The sequence below is a fragment of the Falco rusticolus genome, chromosome 6 (genome assembly GCF_015220075.1).
Source record: "Falco rusticolus isolate bFalRus1 chromosome 6, bFalRus1.pri, whole genome shotgun sequence".
Lineage (NCBI taxonomy): Eukaryota > Metazoa > Chordata > Aves > Falconiformes > Falconidae > Falco > Falco rusticolus.
The window spans coordinates 31,731,522-31,753,348 of record NC_051192.1 but is presented as its reverse complement, the minus strand read 5'-3'; the positions used below and the strand labels follow the sequence as shown (position 1 = coordinate 31,753,348).

The 21,827-nt window shown below is 40.5% G+C and overlaps 1 protein-coding gene across 1 annotated transcript in view; it reads right to left on the bottom strand.

Moving 5' to 3' along the window:
* Positions 1-21,827, bottom strand: part of CLVS2 (clavesin 2) — a 59,631-nt gene that overhangs the window by 28,991 nt on the left and 8,813 nt on the right. The window contains exon 2 of the mRNA XM_037392975.1: positions 19,154-19,328. Within this exon, the coding sequence (XP_037248872.1) occupies positions 19,154-19,328 (175 nt within the window). The remainder of the gene's footprint in view (positions 1-19,153; positions 19,329-21,827) is intronic.

Genomic DNA, 21,827 nt, shown 5'->3' with positions numbered 1-21,827 from the left:
TCATGCAGCTTTGATGTGGAAAGTTACGTGATAAAATAAATCACAGACAAGCATTATTTGTGTGTCCAAGACACAGATTGCTTTGTTATTTGAGCTGTTACACTGCTGCAAACTTTATTGCCTAGTTCTGTGACTGTGGCAGACCTCACACGTGTGAGGTGAGGCCATGCAGGTTATATCCAGGAGGCCACAATGCTGCACGATGGTTTCTGGCACTTCAGTAACTGATTCCTCTTCTTGGACTCAGCTCTGACCCAAAGCTCCAGCACAATTGAACAGGACTGGTATGCTCACTGGAGCTGCCAGCTTTCAGCAGCAAAAAGCAACTGAGGTCTTGACCACTTCTGGTTATACAAAGTCCCATGGTGCCATTGCAGAAGTAGAAGCATCAACCCCAATATCTTGGTCAAATAACAGCTTCAGTAATCTCATTCTGCTTATCTAAATTCTCTCCATACTTTCAGCTGAATCCAGCATTTTTACTGTAGCATTTAGCTGCCTCCAAGTGTCACCAAGCATTGAAAAACATCAGACATGACAATTTATTCAATGCAAAATGTGATCATGTCTTCACTACAAACATTTAACACTGAGAAGATACATAAAAGTTAATAGCAGGTGGGTCTGCTGAGCTCAGCTCTGTGACATTCCAGTCCTGATCCACCAGCATGCAAGGGTGAGTGCAAAGGCCTCCAAAGCAATGTTTTCCACATACAGCTTGCTCACTTGAAGTCACTGTGGACTTGCACTAGTTTGACTGCATCAGGTGTACTCCACAATCTCCAACTACAGAGACAGGCCTTGCCCTACTAAAGTGTACTGTAAGAAATACCAAGATACACAAAATAACATTTTACAAAACCCAAGCTGCATCTATACTGCACATTTAACAGCACCCAGAAGCATTCGTGGAAGAGAAACTCAATTATCCATACCGCAAAACTGTTGGAGCAATGTCAAAGCCACGTGGTAGCACTATCCCAAATAATTTTGAAGGTAAGCAGAAATAGGCACCATTCCCAAACTGCTCTTTGGATATAGCCATCTGTTTTCGGTAACGAAAATATTAATAGCCAGGACATAGCCACTCCAGCAGCAGGGAGCAGACCCTGGGCACATTAGCCTATTAGTACAGGCACAGTACACTCTCTAGAGACATTCTCCATTGGCAGCTGCCCCATTATAAAACAGCAATAAAACCATGAAATATGAAGTAATTTTTAAATTATTATGCCTCCTACAAAGCAACATATTCATTTTCCAAATGTACGCTATAGCCTTTAAAATTATATTGCTTACACAGATTGAACCTTTTTAAATGCCACTAATTAAACAGATGAGCTACTCACGCAACTATGAGGTCTACTGTGTAAATACATATATAAGGAGTCCTGGGAGCTGTTTCCATCAGTGGAAAGCTGAATAGCTTTTTTTTTTTTAAAAAAAAAAAAAAATAGGTATCACACAAATGCTTCTGTGTTCATATTGCCTGTTGTTGAAACTTTTGTTCGTCCGCATCCTGTATAGTCTGAAATGGGAAACTAGAAATGGTTTCAAATAAAAACAATTCTCCAAGCAAAATATTGATAATTATTACTTCCTTATCTATAAGTTCTTCAGCATCCCAGTTCCTTTCCTCAGCACTGAGCCAGGTACTGTCATTTATATTTAAGGTAAGTGTTAAGTACGTTCTGTCCATATTCCCATTAACTCAGCAGGTAACTCAAAGGTTTCAGCCTTAAAAGACTGGGATCGATAACAAAATGGTACTTGGGGAAAGTGAAGAGCAGAAAAGAGCCCAGTTCTGAACAACAGCCGCAAGTGAGGCACACCAGTGCTTGCTGACCAGCAGATCTGGTGAGAGCATGCAGGGGTTTTGGAGAACCTCAGCTATAGCAACATAACTGCTTCTGAGGAGCTGGACACTGCATCAGATGAGAATCAGGGCCAGTCTGATTACAGAAATTAGTAACTCCACAGTAAATAATAATCCACATATAGGGTTGTATATGTTGACACCAATAGGTATTTCTGATGGTCTTAAAGAGTAACTCATCTGGGCTATGAGATTCTCCTTTTTCAAACAAAATACCCGTCTGGAAATAGTTCTCCACTACTGAGTATCTACTGAATGCTTTTTTCTGTATGAAGCTTCATAAGCATAATAATAAAAAAAAATTATCCTCTATCATCAGCAGGATGAACAGCACAGCCCCAATGGGAATAGGAGCTAGGCTAACAGAGAAGCTGAATTCACTGTAAATAAATAATGTGATCAAGACCCTTTCACAGTTTTGTATTTCACAGGGAAAAAAAATCAATTTACATGTATTTATTTTTGGAATAAAGCTCTTCTTCATTGTGGTTTTTTTGACACAAAAGTAAATACAGATGTAGATATGTTCACAAAATATTAAATTATCTTTTCTTAAAGTGCTATTGTTAACAAGTGGGTGACAGATTAATATAACCCAGCATCAAAGCAAAAGCTTGCAAAGTGCATTCCCACTAGGGCACTAAGTTTATAAAATAAAAACATTGTGGCATCATTAGCAGGCTGTATAGTTTTATATAGTCCACGTAAAATATGATTCTTCCCTGATCTGTATCTATCATGCTGAAGTGTGTTTTCCAGTAACTACACACATAGCAGTAAATTTACAGATGCTATTTGCATATCAAGCATGTGCACAACTAAGTGCATCATCTACCATTGCTGCAGATTAAAAGTATTCCCAGCAAAGATCATACTGCATTGCCCTGGACATGAGCCGTAGCCAGGTAAAGGTATTTTTTTCTTCAGATCCTGACATACATGCCTGAAGCAAGAATCAAATCAGAAGCCAAAATTTTGAAATTCAAGTACAGTACCTCTCTGTCCAACCTGGCAGGCCTAGCTTTTGTTTAAGTCTGCATCAAATTGGACACCAGCTCTGTGATCTCGGTGGACAGGCAACCACCGCCAGCTCTCCCAAAGCTGCAGGGCTTCAGGGGTGCAGAAGGCTGCATCAGAGCTTGCAGGAGTCTGCAGATAGGTATAGGGGAGGAGACAGTCATAAAGACACAGAAAGCTACCAGCATTACAGATGGGAAAGTTCAGACCTCCTGCCACTGAAGCTTCTTGTTCTAGCTCAAGAGGATGGAAAAGGGTGGCAGAGGTTTGGGGCAGAGGTTTGGGTCAGTTTTGTTGAGAGGCACCTGCATGCTCATTGCAGGTAACCTTTGAGTCTTTTCTGCAAGGATGGAGAGCAGCGTTCGTTACTTTAAATGTGTTAACTAGAAATGTGATTGTTAAAACTAATTAAAAATGTTTAAAAGCAAGGTTTGACTCACTGTTATGTAATAGGGAAATGAGATCTATTTTAGGACTCTGAGGGCAAAACACATGGCACACACAAACATGAACCTCTGTCCCCGAGTCCCACTCCACAGCCTGGACCTCACCTGCCTCCGACACACTCATCTGTTAACTGGGAAACAACCTGGAGATTTGACTTTTCAGCACCACCTCCTCTAACTGTACTCCTGATGACTTTTTCTTGCAGTGACAGCTCCTGTTTTCACCCCTCCTCCCTTTCCTTTAGCATATAAACGCGTTACAATACCTTCCACTGGTCATCCCATCTCTATTTTACTGTTAATGCTCAAGAAATGGGATGCCCTCAGCTGCTGCATCACCCATTTCCTCTGCCTCCTCCCCAGTCTCCCCATTCCACACAAACTGTCCTCCCCAGGTTTCAATGCTGTAGGTCACTTTTCACCACCTCAGACAGTTCAGCCCTTACGCCCTGCTCTCTTCCTGCTGAAGATCTGTGGAGAACTCGCTTTACCTACATGCGTTTCACTGTCATCCCTGTGCTGAAACGCAAGTCCCTCCACACATTCAGTCTTCCACAGCCAAGCCTCACTCATCATACTACTTGGCTGAGATCTCACTAACAGCATTAAGCTCAAATACTCTGGTTTTATTTTCTATAGAGTTGCAGCGATCCCCACAAAGCACTTGGCTAGCAAACTCACAACCTTGGGATTATCTGTAAAGTCCTGTTCTCTAACACCATGGCTTCCACTGCAAGACCAACACAACCCCGTCTTCCCACACAAGTGGTGGGGGGAACCTGACTCCCTTACCTTTAACTAGTCTACTGCCACGCTTTGTTGCCTAAAAGCTACTCAATTTAAGGGTTGAGGTTTTTTGATGAATTTGGGTTTGATGAGTCCAGGGCTGTGAATTTCACTCCATGTTGAAAGGATCAAACACAAGAGAGAAAGGACAGGAACACATCTACCAGTAAAAGCAGAGAAGGAAACCAGGCTGACACTGAGCAGCCAGAACTGCAGTCTATGTGAATCCTGACCGAATCTCACTGCATCCCATTTTTATTGTGTGTTCAAAAGAAAATCAAGCTTCTGAATGAGGAGGGGTGAGAAGCAAGCGACACCTAGCCCAATGTGATGCACTAATAGCAAAATCAATCATTTTGAAACCATCTGCTTTGCAGCAAAACATGTCTCCTGCACTACAATACATGAATCAAAGCAGATTATGCCTAGGGTTCACTGCAGAACATGGAACAAAACAAGTTATCCTAAACCAACCTCCCCATCAGCCCACAAGTGATGTAAGCTTGGGAATGCCAAAGAAAAAGCCGACTGGCATGCCAGGGCTCCACTCGCTCCATCCGGCCTTACCTCAGGAAGAGGGACAGATGGTGCCAGTGACTCAGAAGAACACCAAAAGGCTCCCATCTCACAGCAATAACCTATGTCTCAGCCCTGTGACAGTCTGTCATCCATGCAAATGGTATTTTTCAAGGAGATAAATGTGAACTTGGTGCTGGTAGGAAAACACGACAAAGTGCTCTCAGGGACAACTTCTCTTTTTGCAGTCTGGGCAAAGATAATTCTATTCTGCAGTTTCACCAGCGTGCTCCTATGTGTAAGGAGGCAGGGCCCTGGGAAATAATGCTTGGCAACATAAATTACAGCTTAATGTACTAGTTTTGACTAAGTTAAAATTGTCAAAATCCTTTCCAGGAAGGAAAAGCCTCAGGGAAACTGTAAAAGCTTTGTAAGCAAGACTTCATGACTTTAAAGGAAATCAACCCCAACTTTAAAATCTGTAAAAAAAAAAAAAAAAAACCAACAGACCCTCCAAATTCTGCTTTTCAATTTTCCAGTTTTTTCAATTAATTCATTTGCAAAATAAAACAAAGCAGTTGTAGCTCTGTTCCTTACCGCCTCTTTAAATTTTTTTCCAAAGTGCAAAAATTACAGCTTTCCCATTTCTAATGTAGGAAAACAAAAATGAAATTGCAATTGGGCTTCTTTGCCTAGAAAGTAACCACATCAAAGAGTGAAAAAACCACAAGGAAGCACAGGCTTAACATAGGGGCCAGGACTGATACAGGACAAGGAAACAGGTGACAGAGCTTTGCATTTGGTAGACCAAGCCAAACTGCTGAGAAGGCCTGCACCAGTAACAGCTACAGTGATGGCATTCTTAGAGCCACAATGCTGTCATGACATAAGCACATTAAGGTTCATGGGGAAGAATAATTTTCTCTTATTAGACAAAATAGCACAGAATGAGACATATGGACCCAAACTGCTATTCTGGGGAGTTGTTCCACAATGAAAGCTTTAGATGGCACCTTTATGTCCCTTAATGGTGACAAAGGTGCTTCTAGTCTTCGAATCTCAGCTCAGTGCACCAAATGCTTGGGGGTTTGTCAGTCACAACCTAGTGTCCATTTGCCCTTCCAACTCAGAGTTGTTTCTCCAAAGACCCTCCTAATTCACCCTGCTACATATGGGCCCCAAAGTATTCTGCCCTCAGTCCCTTCTCCCCATGTCAGCGTGAGTGTGAGTTCAAACATCATCTCTGTGCTGGTGGCTCACACAGAGACTTCTCTTCTCCATCCCCCTTCTTTACAATAACTTCAAATTGCAGCCTGTTGCCCTGAAAAATGTCCAGCTAAAGCCCAATGTAGCTAGAAGAGCTGCTAAACTTGCCACCCTTACCTCCATTCTCAAACACTCCCTGCAACAGAGCCGACCCATTCATCATATTCAGACCCTAGTGTCTTACTTGATTTTGGCCTCTCTAAGCCCCACACATCTCACCTATGTTTACATCCTGCAAATTCTTCTTTCGTGGTGTTGCTTAGACAACATACATGGCTGGGAGAGCGTGCTCACCAATGCAGCAGGTCTTTTCTGAAAACACAGGCATGTCTGCCTTTTTTTTCAGAGAAGACATCAGCACTGCGAATGCATGTCTTTTTTCACCTCAGCCCTCATGTCTGCTTTCCTAGCCTGTGATTTAATGAAAGATTAAAGACTAGCTTGTGAAAGTTCACCACGGCAACTGCTGATGTCATTGGGAACTGGATTCCCAGTTGGGGCTTAAAGAAAGATTAAGACCATATTGGTAATTGACAATATTTCTAACATTATTCCTCTAGCTAATTAATCCACAACTTCACACCACTATGTATGCTCAAAACTGAATAAACAGAAAATGTATCACCATTAACATGCTTAGCAATTGGCGTTATATAAATTTAGCCCACAGAAATTAACTGTTCATGGAAGGCACAGATTATTTACTCCTTTCCCATTCAGCAACAGGAAAAACAGAATTATTCATGCAGTTATTTCACGATGCCATGCCTTTGATTATCCTACTGAAAAGAAATATGTGCCTTCTTCCTCAGAAAATGAACTTAAACACTGTATCCCACATGCTGTAAAGTGAACCAAGGTTTTTATCCATTTAATTACAGGCACTTTTAAGCATTGAAAGAAAGAAGACAGACACCACTAGCTTGGAGAGCTTTGCTTGAAAGGCACAAGTAGTGATTCCCTCTCTTGCTGTGTTGCCATCTTTTTGAGGAGTAAAACTTTTGTGTATGTACAAACACAAGAACAAAAAGCACATTTAAAGTCACCAAAGTGTACATCCATTCCCCTTTTGGGCCTTTCTGAGGCCAGTTACTGCTAAAATGGTTTTATGGTAGTTTGTTGCTTGCTCCATCCTCCTACAGGAGCCCAGAAGCTGTGTACTGAAAGGCTATCAGCCCCATGGCATGGAGATACACCCAGTAAAGAATACCTGCCACAAAACCAAAATTCTCAGGGATGGAGCATGGCAGGGCAGGGGGGTCAGGATTTTAGCAGATATCATGAGGAAAAACTGCAATTACAGGATGAAGCAAAGATGTGTTATACAGTTTTAAGAAGCACTAGCAATAAGTACAAATAGTTATGCTTTGCTTATCTACTATGATTACAAGCATTTGGATGACAGGAATGAGAACGGAGGTAGACTGACCATCTTCTCCCTGCATTTAAATGAAAGCCCTGAGACCTGGGACTGTGCCTGAGTCCTGGACACACAGCCCACAGGCTGCACAGCTCTGCTATGCAGTGTGGCTGCCATCCTCAGGGAGGGACATCAGAGCTCATAAAAAAAAAAAAAAACCCAGACGGTTGTCAAAGGGGAGCTCTTAAAGGAAGACGTTTAAGTCACCATATGAAAGTAAAACAATTCATCAAGATTTAATGGGACAGAATATCAACAGGATGAAGAAGAAAATATATAGGAAGGCTCACTTTGCAATTAAGATGCTGCTTAATTTGACTTCATTCCTACAACTTAAAGCAAGAACACACGTGGTCCAAGCCGCTCCCATGGATCATCAAATGGATTCATTCTTAATTGGCTTTCCATGCAGCTCTGTCTAAAGGCTTGAGTGCTACTTTCATTTGTTACTGCATTGATTTTCTCTGAAGTTTCCTCCTATCATGGCTACCCTGATCAATTAGTGTGCTATAAATAGAGCAGACAGATTCCTTTCACTGGTCTCATTAAATTGCACCCCTGCTGAATTTCTGTGGAGAACAGAATTGGATCATACTGATAGCTACAGTATGAAGATGCCCTCAGGTTTTCCAGAGAAAATCAATTGCTCAATATTCTTAACAAAAAGCCTTGAAAAGCATGACTCAATGGACCTTAGCTAATGCCCAAAACATACATTGAACTTGCTTGCAATTCTGCATCTCTAAAAATCTGAAAGATAAAGGATGGGAAAATAAGCGGTTGAGGGGCTCAACCAGCTCCTTACTGATACATAATCCCTCATCAATCATAACTATTTAAATGCATTCCCTCATAATGGAAATATGTTGCTGGAGGTATGCAGCTAACTCATATAGTTCTTCTGTAAAGTAGAGTAAGGATTTGAGGAGGAACACAGTCCCAAGGCATGTTTGGTGCCTGTCAAAGTCACCATGTAATGGCAATTTGCTTGCCAACTAAAACTAGAGGGGACTAATAATATCTGGTTGTATGAGAGAGGCTAATTATAGCTGGTGTATGTCAGCTATGACTTAAAAAAATCTTAATTTTGTAATGGTATGGTAGTACAGCTTTTAAAAACTTGTTTTAGAGATGACATTTTATTCATTAAGACTGTAAACAGCCATAAAATAGGAAATGGAACTTTCTACTTTGAAACATTTCAAAATCTAATCTGAAGGGCGGCTTTTAGGTCTCCACTCTGCCCTACACCCTGCACTATCCTTTCATAACTATTCTGTCTTTTCCTAACATCCTTTCTGTCCTCTTTTCTGCTCTCTTTAGCACTGCCCTTCAAAATCTTCTCCATCTTCACCCCAAAAGGCTGGGTTTTTAACTACTGCACTTGAATCACTGAATGTATCCACTGTTTCTGTATGCACTCACTGGTGTCCGAAGTATACTCTACGGATATTTTGTATGAAGGTCTGAAGGATGCATTGCAAACCTCAGAGGACTGGCTATACTCTTGCAAAGACTTTGTGAGAAGAATGCTGGAGGACTAACAGTGCCGGATGATTTATCCTGGATCCTTCATATTTAGCATGGTGGCTCTCAGCCAGAAGATGCAGTGCTCTAGATGATCCTTGCAGTCAAATAGATTGGCACAGGATGAAGGCACCTCCCAACAAACCCAGAAGATTTTGTGGATAATAAGGTACATTCAGTGCAATATCAGGTAAGAATTAATGACAACTACAGTTTAAACATACCTTTAGGAAGGCCCTCTCCTGAATCACAACAGATCCACTTTCTCCTTCCAGAAAATGTTTTTAATGAGGGAAGTGCAAAAGGTTGAAATCCAGTTTTTATCTGACAGAAAGCCCTTCCCACAGATAATTCGAACAGATATAACAGATTCTTAAGAACCAACTTAAAAGAGCAAGAAATTAAATACAGGTGAAGATCAGTGATTAAAGTTTGCGTTTTCCGATGACACAGTGTGGTACTGGAGTCAGCCCCATAAAATAAGGGGAGCTGAATACACATTTTATAGCCAGAACTCCAGCACACAGTGAGGGACAACATAAAATGTAACCCACGAGAGCCAGCAAGCACCCCAACGCAGCCAGGACTGTCATGGGCGAGATGCTGACATGAGATTTGCTCAGTGCCAGGCACTGCAGGTCTATTCAGTTCTTTGGATTGAATGAACACCCAAATTTCCACCAACAGAATGATTTGTGCAGCCGCCTCAGATTCCAGCCCATATCCATGTTTGGATATGCATTACATATAGACAACACATTAGTGCTTGATCCTTTTTTTTTACAGAAGACACTGGAAAAGATTACAAGAACTATTTTCCCATTCCACACAATAAGAAATTAGAAATGTTTCTTACGAACTTATTCTGATCTTTGCAAAATATGCAGGAAATGACTGGAGAAATGCATTTTGCGTGGGGTTTTAGGGTGGGCGTTTTTGGAAAAAAAAAAAACCAAACCAAACATATTATCCAAGTTGGAGTACCATGTTTTAGAAAGAGTTCATACTTTTTTTTTAAGAAATATAATTTTCTTTATGAGTTATAAATCTAAACTTTCAGTTCCTTTAATTACTTTAAGTCACCAGAGTAGCACTTATTTAAAGAGTTATGCCTATTAAAGCATATGAGAATTGAATGGTCTTAATTTTTTTATAATTATGAAACGTGAGAAGAGAGAAACCATCACCAGCCATATAATTTCACAATTTTATGGCACTTGCCCGTAGAGAAGTTTCCCACATTTGATTTTCAACATTAGTGAAATATCACAGCAGTGTTCTGTCCTGCATGGCCATCACTTACAACCAAAGTCAAAATTTTGCTTAGCACCAAAGTCAAACTGCATTCATAAAAATAACTGACATAGGTGCTGAACACTTGCTAAGGAATATAAACACAAATCACCAAAAAATTACATTGTGTTGTTTCGGGAAGCAAGCACTGAAATTTAGCTGATATCACAGCCACTATGTGCAGAGGCAGTATGTACTGAAGACAGTAACATAAAGCCAGCTGTGTACAGCCTAATGAGATCACAGAGGATTTATGAACATCACTGAAAACAAAGGTTAGACTGATTTCAGAAAATAATTCCAAAAATGATCCAGTGTATCCTTATGACACAAACCTGAAAGATGTGTATATAAAATGGACTGATAACACAGACGATTTGGACAGTATCAAAAAAAGTAAATTTAAGTGCCCCAAATAAAGCTGATCCCGGTGATTTTCACATCTCACCACCTCCAGTGGCAAACAAGACAGGAAGAATGTCTCCAGGTCCTGTTTCCAGATCATTGCTGTTGCAGGTAGATAGGCCATCAAACAACTCCTTCCTTTGGGTTACTGAAAGTCACACGCCAATTCCTGCTTTGGACCCAACAGCATATGGTGAAATTGAAAAGGGTTTTACAGGCAGTGACTTTTTGAAATAGAAAAATTAGGATTAATGCCGAGGGGGAATCTGAAGAGCAAAAAGTCATAGAAAGGTTTCCAAAGAATGTGCCAGACCTACCTTCAAGACTTTAAATTAAACTGTGTGAAGTACCAGGAAATATAATGCATGAGATAATCTTGCCTTAGCAGGAAGGTGAGTTAGGATCTTAAAACACGTCTTCTGTCTCTGACATTACGATTTAGAACAAATTAGTTTTACTTCTGAGTGACCTTACAAGGAAGAATACTATTTATTCCTTTCATGGCCTTAAGTTCCTGAAGCAAAGAGAAATATTTACACCCTGACTGAGAAAAATCACTCCCAAAAATAATTACATATTTTGAAGCTGAGGAATGGTCATAACCATATAGTTGTTGAACTGTGGCCTACTAGAAACAAAGAAAGTCAACCACAGTGCCAAGAATTCTTTCCCTGCTTGGGGGAAAGTACTTCCTACACTGAGTCTGTGTTGCAAGCCCTTCTTTTCTCATGCTGGTGCCACTCACCTTAGCATAAGATTAGTTTTTCAGCTAAATCAGGAGCAATTTAGTCACTGCCTTTATTTAATACAGATAGATTCAGCTTCCTGATAAAAAGAAATAAAACGGAAAAGCGGTCAGCATTTAACAAAAGCTCCTGAAAGAGGCAGTCTGCATGTACAAGAAGGCCCTCTTCTGTTTTCTTTCTCTCAAGCTGCAATAATTTTAATTAGACATCTTTCTCTGTTGACAGAACTGATGGAAAAATGTCAATTACGAGTATTTTCATTGGCTTCTACACTAACCATGGCTGTCTTGTTGAAGTAGAAGAAAATTCCAGATACAAAAAATCTTTTCCCAGATCATTCCATGTCACTCCACTACATCCCCTGAAGCTCCTAACATCTCCTGCCCAGCCCCACAAGCACCAAGTCGTATACAACAAGCAGCCCAACTCCAGTTTGAGGAACTAGAAGCCAGTTTGAGGAACTAGAAGGACTGCCTCCCTAACAGCCCGGTGGCTCGAGAGCTTACTTGATTGAACGGATCAGGACTCACTCTCTAGTGCTGCTTTACAGAGTGGTACAAAGAGCAACGGGAACAGTGGTTAAGAGGGATTTGAAGCCAGGACATTTGAAGCTGGTTACAAGGCAGATGTGGAGAGCATTTCGACAGTGAGACCACAAAAGTCTGAGATCTCCTAAGAGCCTAAGGTGAATTTAACATGCCATGCAGTCACCCACGGTGACTGAGGGTTTTGAGCGTTACATCAGGACACTGAGACAGAAAGAACACATCAGTGAAGACTAGTACAAAGTAAGGCGATGTCAAGAGAAGTGGGGTAAAGAACTGGGGAAGCAATAGGACTGGGACAAAGGCTGCTCAGAGGGAAAAGGGCAGGAGGACCAGGTGGAAGAGTTTGTGCCACTCAGATCAAAGCACTGGAATGGAAGCCAAGATCCCCGCAACTAATCATGCCTTGGTTACAGCAAACACCTGCAAAACACTGGCAAAGTGCCTGCTCTCTTTCTCATGTGGGATCACATGGAGGATCACAACCTCCTGCAGGCAGTTACTCCACTAGCTCCAGTGCCAGTGTTTAGGTGGTGGATATTTAACTCCATGAAGGATCCTTGCAGCAGTTTCCAGTAAGGTGCCACACGGCAGACCTTCTGGGGTGAAAGGGGAGTTCAGTTTACTGCTCCTTATGATTTGTTTCAAAGAGGTGGCAGCCCACGAGGCACTATATGCATTCAAAGAGCATCTAATGAAGACCGTCCATGCTGGAATTCAGGCTCCTGGCTTAGGGGTTCAGGATCAAGACTTTACAAGTCTTGAATCATCCTGATCAAAAATAAATGGCAGCTGGACTCTGAACATATAAAATGTGACTGAAAATCAGGCCATGGCCTGTCACAGTGGGCACCCTTTTAAAATTAGCAATACTCTTTCAGTAGAATAGCTCTCAGCCGGAAAATAAGAAGAGATAATAGTATCTCCTCAACTTAAAATTGCATTTGTGAGAATAAAAAGGCTTTCAACAATTTTTTATTGCTGAGCATCATAAAATAATCTGGCAAGGAAATTAATTATTCTGTCTTCAGATAACAGGTTAACAGCTGGGACCATGTTGAAAAATGGCTACGTCTATACAGGCATGCCTGTCAGCAACTGAGCTGGAGCTGTGGCCATCAAGTCCTTTCACACCTGGCAAGTTAAGCCCCAGCCCAACAAACACTTCCAGTCCACCCTGTTTCCACAGTAAATTGCTGCCAAGCCTTTTTGATGGCCTTTGTACACGCAGAGAAGATCAAATATATGTAAACTCTTGTAAAGTAGCAAGTTCTTAGGAAAAATACCCCATTCTGCTGCTGCTACAGAACAGTTGAACTCGTAAGAAATTGTGCTGTTTACAAGTGCATTGCTTCACTCTCTGGAATAGTCCTGGGCTCAGGGGACTCTAACATTTACAAACAGCTTAATTCCTTGATAAAAAACTGAATGAAAGCAGCTACATGATTTACTAGCCCTCCTGAAAGCTGAAGATACTCCCATTAAAAGCTTGAGCCTGCTGCTTTTTTAATATCCTCCCAAGCACTAAGCGAAGTGTCAGGACCTCTCAAAAAGTAGGTCAGGACTTACTCTCAAAAACTAGTGGAAAACTCAAGCACTGAATGAACATTTTTCATTGCCTTAAGTTTGGATGCAAAGACATTTAAAGCTCTCTTTTTTTTTTTTTGTTTGCTACTCACTGATACTCACTGCTAGTACTGAGTAACTGTTCCTTAAGCTCATTATTAACTATGCACTGTACACAGCATGTGACCATGTCATTATATGAAGTCAAAATACCGTTTTCAGAGGCATCCTTAGTTCTGGAAGTTCCTTGGATAAATGTAGTCCAGAACTTGACGGTAAAATTTAAGCACTGTCTGTGCTTGGTGAACCCACCGTGATGTTCAGATAAGATTCCCTGTAAGATACTGATGAAGTTCATGCTTAAAGAAAATGGGAGTCAGAAGTCCTGTCCCTGTCATCCCCAAACTGCACGTGCTCTGGTCTCTGTTACTTCCAGCTTACACTGCTGCAGCAAATCTGGTTGCAGCTATTGTCCTTGCAACTCACAAGAACAGCTGTTGGAAATATGTTTTGGATAGCAATAGTAACTGCAAGCACACTGTCTTCATGTCCTTTCAGTTTTGCTTTCACATTCACAGTAGTGAGTTTGTTTTAGCTTATGAAGCCTTCCTTTGTTACAAACAAAAGACACAATCAGTTGAAAAACCTGCCTTGTCCCCAACAACACTACACGCTCTCTTCTGTAAACATCCTCAACCTGAAAGCAAGTCTTCAGCCTTCTGCAACAATGCTGCCTGTCCACATATGTTCAGATCCCAATTAAATGTGCATCATTTTCTCTTTTCGCCCAGCTTTTTACCTAAAGAAAAAGCATTAATATTCAGCCACCAATAACTATGCAGTTTTGCAAAGCATTTGGAGGTACAGCCTGCTTGAGTGACAACATGCAAAACAAATCTGTCATGTATGCAACTACTATTAAGAGCTAAATAGAAATCAAGTATTTAAGAAGGATTTAGTGTTCCAGGTTTTAGAATCCTAAATACCAGTTAATCAGGTAAAGTGTCTTACGCATACCCACAACTTTCCATTTTGCGAAAGTCACTCATAATTACCCCCAAAGCTGTCTGTCAGAGTTAATAATAACCCCCAACTTCCAATATAATTTTCAAATGGAATTTTCAGTCTTTGACACTGTTTTTAACTGTTTTGTGAAAACAGTGCTCTCTTGATATTTAATAAAAAGCCCATATAGGTAGCTATAAAAGGAGTACCACAAAGAAAAGCATCATACCCAGAACCTCCTCCCTCCTTCTGCCCAAATGTTCCCAGCTCGGTGTTGGGGCAGAAGGGGGCATGGGAGTGCCATGAGCCGTAAAAGAAAAGAAAGATTATTAAAAAGGGGGGAAGAGGTGGGGGGAACAGAATATATGCTTGACTCCTATTATGTCCCATAAAAACTCCATCTAACTCCATATCCTGTCCTTAACAGAAGCCAACAATGAGAGTCTGGAGCAGATACAATGCAGACAGCATATGTGATATTTCCACTCAGCATTCACCCCATCTCCATCTGTGTGCAGCCTGAGGAATTCTGCACTTTGGTAAGGCTTTTACATATTTAGTAATCCTTGGTGCATTTCTCTCCCACAAACTTACCCGTTTTCTCTGAACACATCTAAACTTCTAGCAGCCACAATTTCCCATGGCAAGGAGTTCCACAGATTATGCAGATATTGTACAAAGAATCACCGTGTCATACGTAGAGCCAGGCCTCTTGCTAGTATTGTCTGATGATGCCCATTTCTTAAAATGGATGTAACAACATCTGAAGCTTGTCCACTCTTTCCAGCCACCCACGACCTTGTTTGTACCCTGGTCGGACCTCATAAAGAACCCTGCTTTAAGCAGGAGGTTGCACTTGCTGATCTCCTGAGGTCTCTTCCAACCTAACTAGTTTCCTTCCACAGTTTTTCTTCTTCCATCCAGAAGAAACCCAGACAACTTAGTTGTTCCTTATATAGAAACCAGCCCACACCTTTTTGGAGGTTTTGCCCTTCTTCAGTCTTACAGCAGTCTTTCTGAGACAGAAAAACAGAAGCATCCACAACATTCAAGACGGAAGCAATGGCACAGTTTTTTGCAGTGGCTTCACCATGTTCCCTGCTCTCCATTTCTTTCCTTACAATTCCTAACATTTGATCTGCTTTTTTGACCAACATTATGTATTGAGATGATATTTTCGTAGAGGTATTTTTCAGACCATAACACCAAATTGTCATTCTTGTGTGGTAAGAGCTTAGAGTTCATCACTGTCTACGGAGAGTTAGGACTGCTTTCTTCTGAGCTCTCAAGAGTTGGTCTTTCTATGGGAAAAGTAGCTGCAGCACACAAATTGTAACTCCTTGCCAGTGAAAAAGGCAAAATTCTGTAAAACTTTTCAAAGTTTTTGCAAGGGACTTATTCAAGGCACTCAGGTGTTGCAGCACACAACACCGTAACACTCCCTGCTTTCGGGAATTCGGCTGCTGAGTAACATGGGCTTCTTCTCAAGTCCAAAATCAGTGCTTGGCTACAGAAATCAATGAATGGGAAGAAGTGCGCACCTAAAGACCAGGATTCACAAACACCCACACACTGAATACACCGGGGAGAGCCAACACAAGGTGCTAAAGTCAGGGTATGGGTTTTGGTGTCACCTCTGAAAGAACATTTTCCTTCTGCTTAGGTTTTACAGCTCTGAGCTTTTAGGAACTCCTAGGCACCTAATCCAGACAGATCATTCTCAGAAAACAAAGAATATTACATGTTGCATTTCCTTATGTTCTTGTTCTTCACTACGGAAGGTGTTGGGATTCTAATTGCAAATCCTCCTCACTGACAAGGAGCAACATAAATGCTGCAGCATTTCATCCACAGGGAAGAGTACTGCTCCTTTTTTCCAAAAGCACAAGGCCAGTGTGTAAGCTAGGGCTGGAGCATCAAGAGTTCCAGCTGAATGCCCCAACCTCAAAAGGGTTTTTTTGATTCTTGGCTAGCAGAATCATTTATCTAAAAATCAGCACTGACCTACACTGCACCAATCGGTTGGTACAGCACTGTTGGGATGGATATGCTGGAAATTCACATTAGTTTACAGATAATTGCTGTCCTTTAACATTAAAAATTCCATGGCCAAAAGGCTCCTTTCCTGAAAGCAATGACCTAGGAGTTTTTTCTAATGTATCCAAGTCAGTTAGGGGTATGCTTCCTTTCATAGTCCCATTTAACACAGATATGCAAAGTGTATAGCAGAACTTGTCTTCAGTAGAAAACTGTATATATTTATTTATATACTTTCAAAAGCAAATTCCTAAAAACCAAGCAGTCGTGAAGAGCCCAGAAATGCCATAGCTTGTAATCAACTCTTTTTGGTATGTACCATGTTGAATATTCTGCTCACCATGGTAGCTAAGCAAGTATAATGCAAATTTAGTAGATTTCATCCAGGAGGCAAAGGGATTTAGTTAACATCAAATTCAGTGGTCACTAATCCCTTCCCACTGTCCCTTTCCACCCAAGCAACACAAATATTTAAATTCTCCAAATGGTAAAGTTCAGCATCTTGAGCCCTGTTAAATCTTGTAAGCCAGAGTAAATTCCATTTCTCTGATTAAACAGAGAGTATTTACAAAGATCATAAATAAAGTGTGTGTGAGTTGTTCTTTTTCATACCACCTGATTAAGCACTTTTTACTTTGCCACCATTCAGAATGATATTTCTGCTACATATTTTCATCCAAAATAAAAGCAAAGGCAGTCCCTGTTGAGGGTAAGGGAATCTAATGTTTCAGGCATGAAATCTTGCAAGAGGCACAAATAAACCTGTGCCTTGCCCAGAGTCTCTCTGTACCATCTTTCCACCATGCTTTCCTCTTATTTCTCTCCTGATCACAATTGTTTTTGAAGTGAGGTTTCGCTCTCCAAGATGCTCGGCACAGTTGTGTTTTCATTGATTCTAATATATTTTTACACAGTAAAATGTCCAAGTAAAAGAAAAAAGGGGGAAAAAAAGAAGAAATTAAATATAAACAACCCCCCAAGTAGTGTAACTATTGGGAAAATGTCACTAGAGAGTCAGTTAATTTTGCTAGTATAAGAATGTTAGCCCTCACTCCCTCAGTGGTTCTCCACAGAAAATTAAGTGCTGTATTATAAGAGCCCAACTAATGTATTTCTTCAAAAGACTTGTGGTAAAAGGTCTTATAAAAATTGCTTACAGATAACAACACTTGTCACAGATCGGGACAGATGCCTCAAGTGTTGGCCATTTCATTCTCTCTTCTGGAGCATTTCACGCCCAGTTTTACATCTCTGGAGTCAACAGGACTGAAGCAGTGGCCACAAAATGATGCCCTGGCCATCAGACTCAAGATATTCACACATACAAAGCTGGGGGCATGGGTAAATTAAGCCAATGGACTTCACCTCAGCTCAGCAATGAGCCAGTCAATGGCAGGAGAACACAGAGTCTCAGAGCCCACCTGAGGTTTGGTAGGTCATCCATCATACTTTCAAATGCAATTATCCACTGCTCATAATAGCCACCTCTAAGTAATGTCCAAGAAGAAACACCATCATTTAAAACCAAAGACCACTGAACTATTTATTCATGTTCTAAACAAGAAAACAATGGCTAACTTTGAAAAACAGCACACAAAAAGAAAACTTTGAAAGTAATAAAAGGAAATGCAGCACTATTGGAGCACAGATCTTACTGCTGCCTTTTAATGTAGTTCTCAAGACCATGGAATCACATCATTGCATAAAGAAACACAACAAAATGAAAACAGATCTTCGTCTCATGACTGTCACTACCCTTCTGTGTACAACAGTAGACTGAATACTGGTTAAGCCATTTCAAGATTTAGATACTGCTATACAAGTTGCTTCAAAAATAGCAATATCAAAGCAAAGAAAGTTGAAAGATACGGCTGTTATTTTGTTTTATGAGTAATAAAAATGTGTAAATGATAAAAACATCACAGAAAAGGAATATATGTCCTTGTAAAACCAAGGCACAGTGCCACAGGAGTGAATTACTGGTATTTTTAACACAGCAACTCAAACTTGCACAAAAAATAACTACTTTACAGATTCTAGTTTTTCATTTTAATAAGCATTAAAGATCATAGGAGACAGCCGAGAGTTATGTAGTATCCTTTCCACCGGTGTGCCAGTGCCATGTAAAATGCATTTACAATGAGCAGAAACAAATTTAAATCACTGTATACTCAGTCCCAGAAGCTGCTGCTCAAATTAATCCTGACCAAGCAAAAATGCCGAGCAGATGCTGAACTTTAAGTAAACAGTCCCAGCTAACTGTCTCATCACAGTGCCCACTCTTTTCAGAACAAATGATGCACAGCCTGCCTCTAACGGAAAAATAACCCAGCGTGGAAGCAGCAGCCTGTATTTCATTAGCCCTGCACAAGATAAACTGATTATTTCTAACTTGCTGCTGCAAAAGCTACAGTCTGAACTTACAGGAAGCCAGCCACCTCAGAATAAAGACAGAGAAGTTACCTCCTATCGATGGCAAAGAAGGAGCCTACACACCAGGAGCTACTGCGGTTAGCTGACTGCACTCATGTCTTAACTTGTGCCACTGTAGCTTGCCTGTTCATCCATACCTTAAGGTGTTAGTACCCTTGCTATTCAGAAGTTCTTGGGGTTTGGTTTTGTTTAGGGTTTTTTTAGCCACATAGATTTGTAATGAACTGCAAAACAAAGCATGAAGAAGAGCAAGAAAAGAAGAATGTTACCTGAAGGCCCTCTATGGCTAATCTAAGCATGCTTGGTGTGAGCTTGGAGGCCTGCTTGAAGGTGAAGTTGCTCCAGTCTATAATCAAAACAAATCCATTCACTTGAAGCTCGGGGTCTTCTATCATGGCTTCTAAAGAAAGAAGTATGGCACGCAAAATATCCACCAGTGTGTACCTGTGAATGTTAAGGGGAGATTCGGTCAAGAAAGGAGCAACAACCACAGATGTGGAGAAACGCTGAGAGTTCTTACTTTGTACTGCTTGCCAAAAGTTTAAATCAAAGGAGCGCAAACACATCCTCAGAAGTCATGGGTATGTAAAGCTGGGAAAGTCTCAAAAGCTCAATTAATAGAACTCACCCTCTGGAGTAGGATTATGTACATCTAGACCATCAGCCAGGCAGAACAAACTACAGGAACACAACACACTGGAAGGAAATTTGAACTTTTCCGTAGTCCCCTAAGCTGCTTTATATCTACACATTTTATTAAATGTCTCTACAAGCATATCTATGCAAATTGTATTTTTCTAAAATTGTAATGATACCAAAACCTGAGTCTAGCACCTGAAGCCTAGACCCAAAGTTTCCTCCTGTATTTTTCCAAGCAATTGAAATAATACTTCTACAAAATTATCAGCCAAAAGAGGGATTTCCACATGCCCTCCTTTTCCCTCTCTCTGATTAATGTTTTCTCTTAAATCTACAAGGGGTATTACAGAAAGCTGATTAGGCAAGGATCTTGAAAGCAGAATGTAACACATACTAGGGCTTTCAGTTGCTTCTGTTAAGAGCAATAGCAACCTTTTAAAAGTTACTTAACTGCCTTGTGAGTACAGAGTACTTCGTTTATGCAGATTATGTGGTTTCAGCAGTAAGTTTAGAACACGGTATTCATCAGTCCTAGAATTTTCTATGTTAAATTTGGGTTTACAAAGATGCCACCTACAATATGTAATTACGTGGTTTACATATATGCACATCATCTTTTCTTAGATCAACCATCTTGTAAAAGATGACATAATTCCATATTGCCAAGCCCTGTTGAGTATAATCTTTCTTTTTTGAAGTTAAAGCACCTAATACCACAGCTGAATAGCTTAAATATATACAGCAATATCATCTTTAGACTGCATATAATAGAGTTATTAATCAACTTGCAGTTTAGCTTACAGGTTGTTTTTAAAAAAAAAGGCAAAACACCAGAATTATCTGGGCTTTTTAAAGAGAGATGAAAGTAGTAGTTTAAATTTTGATTTTCTTTCAGGCTAACTATGGTTTATATCTAAAAATCTCTTCTAAAAGTAAAACTTAAACAGACGTAAATTTGCCGGTCCGCACCACAGTATCAGATGTAGCATTAGAAAATTAAACCAGAAAAATATCGGATAAGCAAATATGCCAGGAACAAAAGAAAGAGTTAATCTTCAGTGTTTGTGCACATGTATTTAAGTAAGGCCCTCTAAAAGACTCCCATGATGGCATCAAACATAAAAGTTCTCAAAACTATGAATCCCCAGGGAAATCTTCACCATACTGCATATGTAACAAAGAACATGTGTGCCTATTTAGAAATTACATTAAATTATACTGAATTCTACTTGCTTTAATACAATGAGTACACTGTTACATTGGGTACATAACTATATTTTGAAAGTATCTGCAAAGGGAAATAACACAAATTAAATTAATCTGTTCTAGCTGACTCCTCACATCTTCCATCTTTTCTTTTTTTAGCCAACTAAAACTCAGTGAACTTCTCAACTATGCACTCCTAGGAAAGTGACTAGAAAAGGACTCTCTTAATGTCAGCCTAACACAAGTGAACCCAAGAAAGTGTGTTTTCCCCAGAAAACATTAGGAGAAGCACTGTTTTACATTATTCTTCTCTTAATTTTGGAAACTTAATTTTGTTTTGAATTTGGTTTAGTTAACTGGAATAAAAATTTTCACTCCTCTCCTTCTGCTTTTTCTGAGATCTAAGTTTTACAGGAAGTTTGGCATGCTCCCTCTTTTTCATTCAGATTTTTTTCAACCAGGACAGGAAACAGCACACAAAAAATTCTTCTCTGTAATTTCCCTAGGGAAATCCTCAGAACACTAAAATTCTCTATCTCCTTTTGGTAGGAAAAAACCAAAAGACCATTTCTGTAATTGGAATTTTGCCCATTGGGGAGAAAAAGACATGCTTTAAAACCTATTTTGAAGGAAAACATTCAAAACCTGGATCCTTGAAACTGTTAGCACAATTTGATTATCAAAGGTCTGTTAAGTCAGGACGCTGTTTTTGCAGTAGGCACAGTGAAGCACACCTGGAGTGCCCTGCCTGCCCTGAGCAAACCTGCCTGGGGGCACAGGGGCTGCTGTGGCAGAGCAGCCTCTGGCACTGCGGGGCTGATGCTCCCCCTCTCCCCAGGCAGCACAGTTCCCCCCAGCCCAACTGCTGGACACCTGGGCAAAATGCCACCATTGCTGCTGCAACTCATAATAAGCAAACACACACCCCCAGCCCCACAGCACGAAGAGCAACCTGAAGAAAAATGAAATCACTCATCGGCTTTTTCCCAAATGAGTCTGCGCATGTATAACAGGATGCGTAGGAAGTGCTTGGCAGCACTGAGACTATAGAAGATTTTACTGACACCAAAAAGGTCTTCGTTTGCCTAGCATATCTGC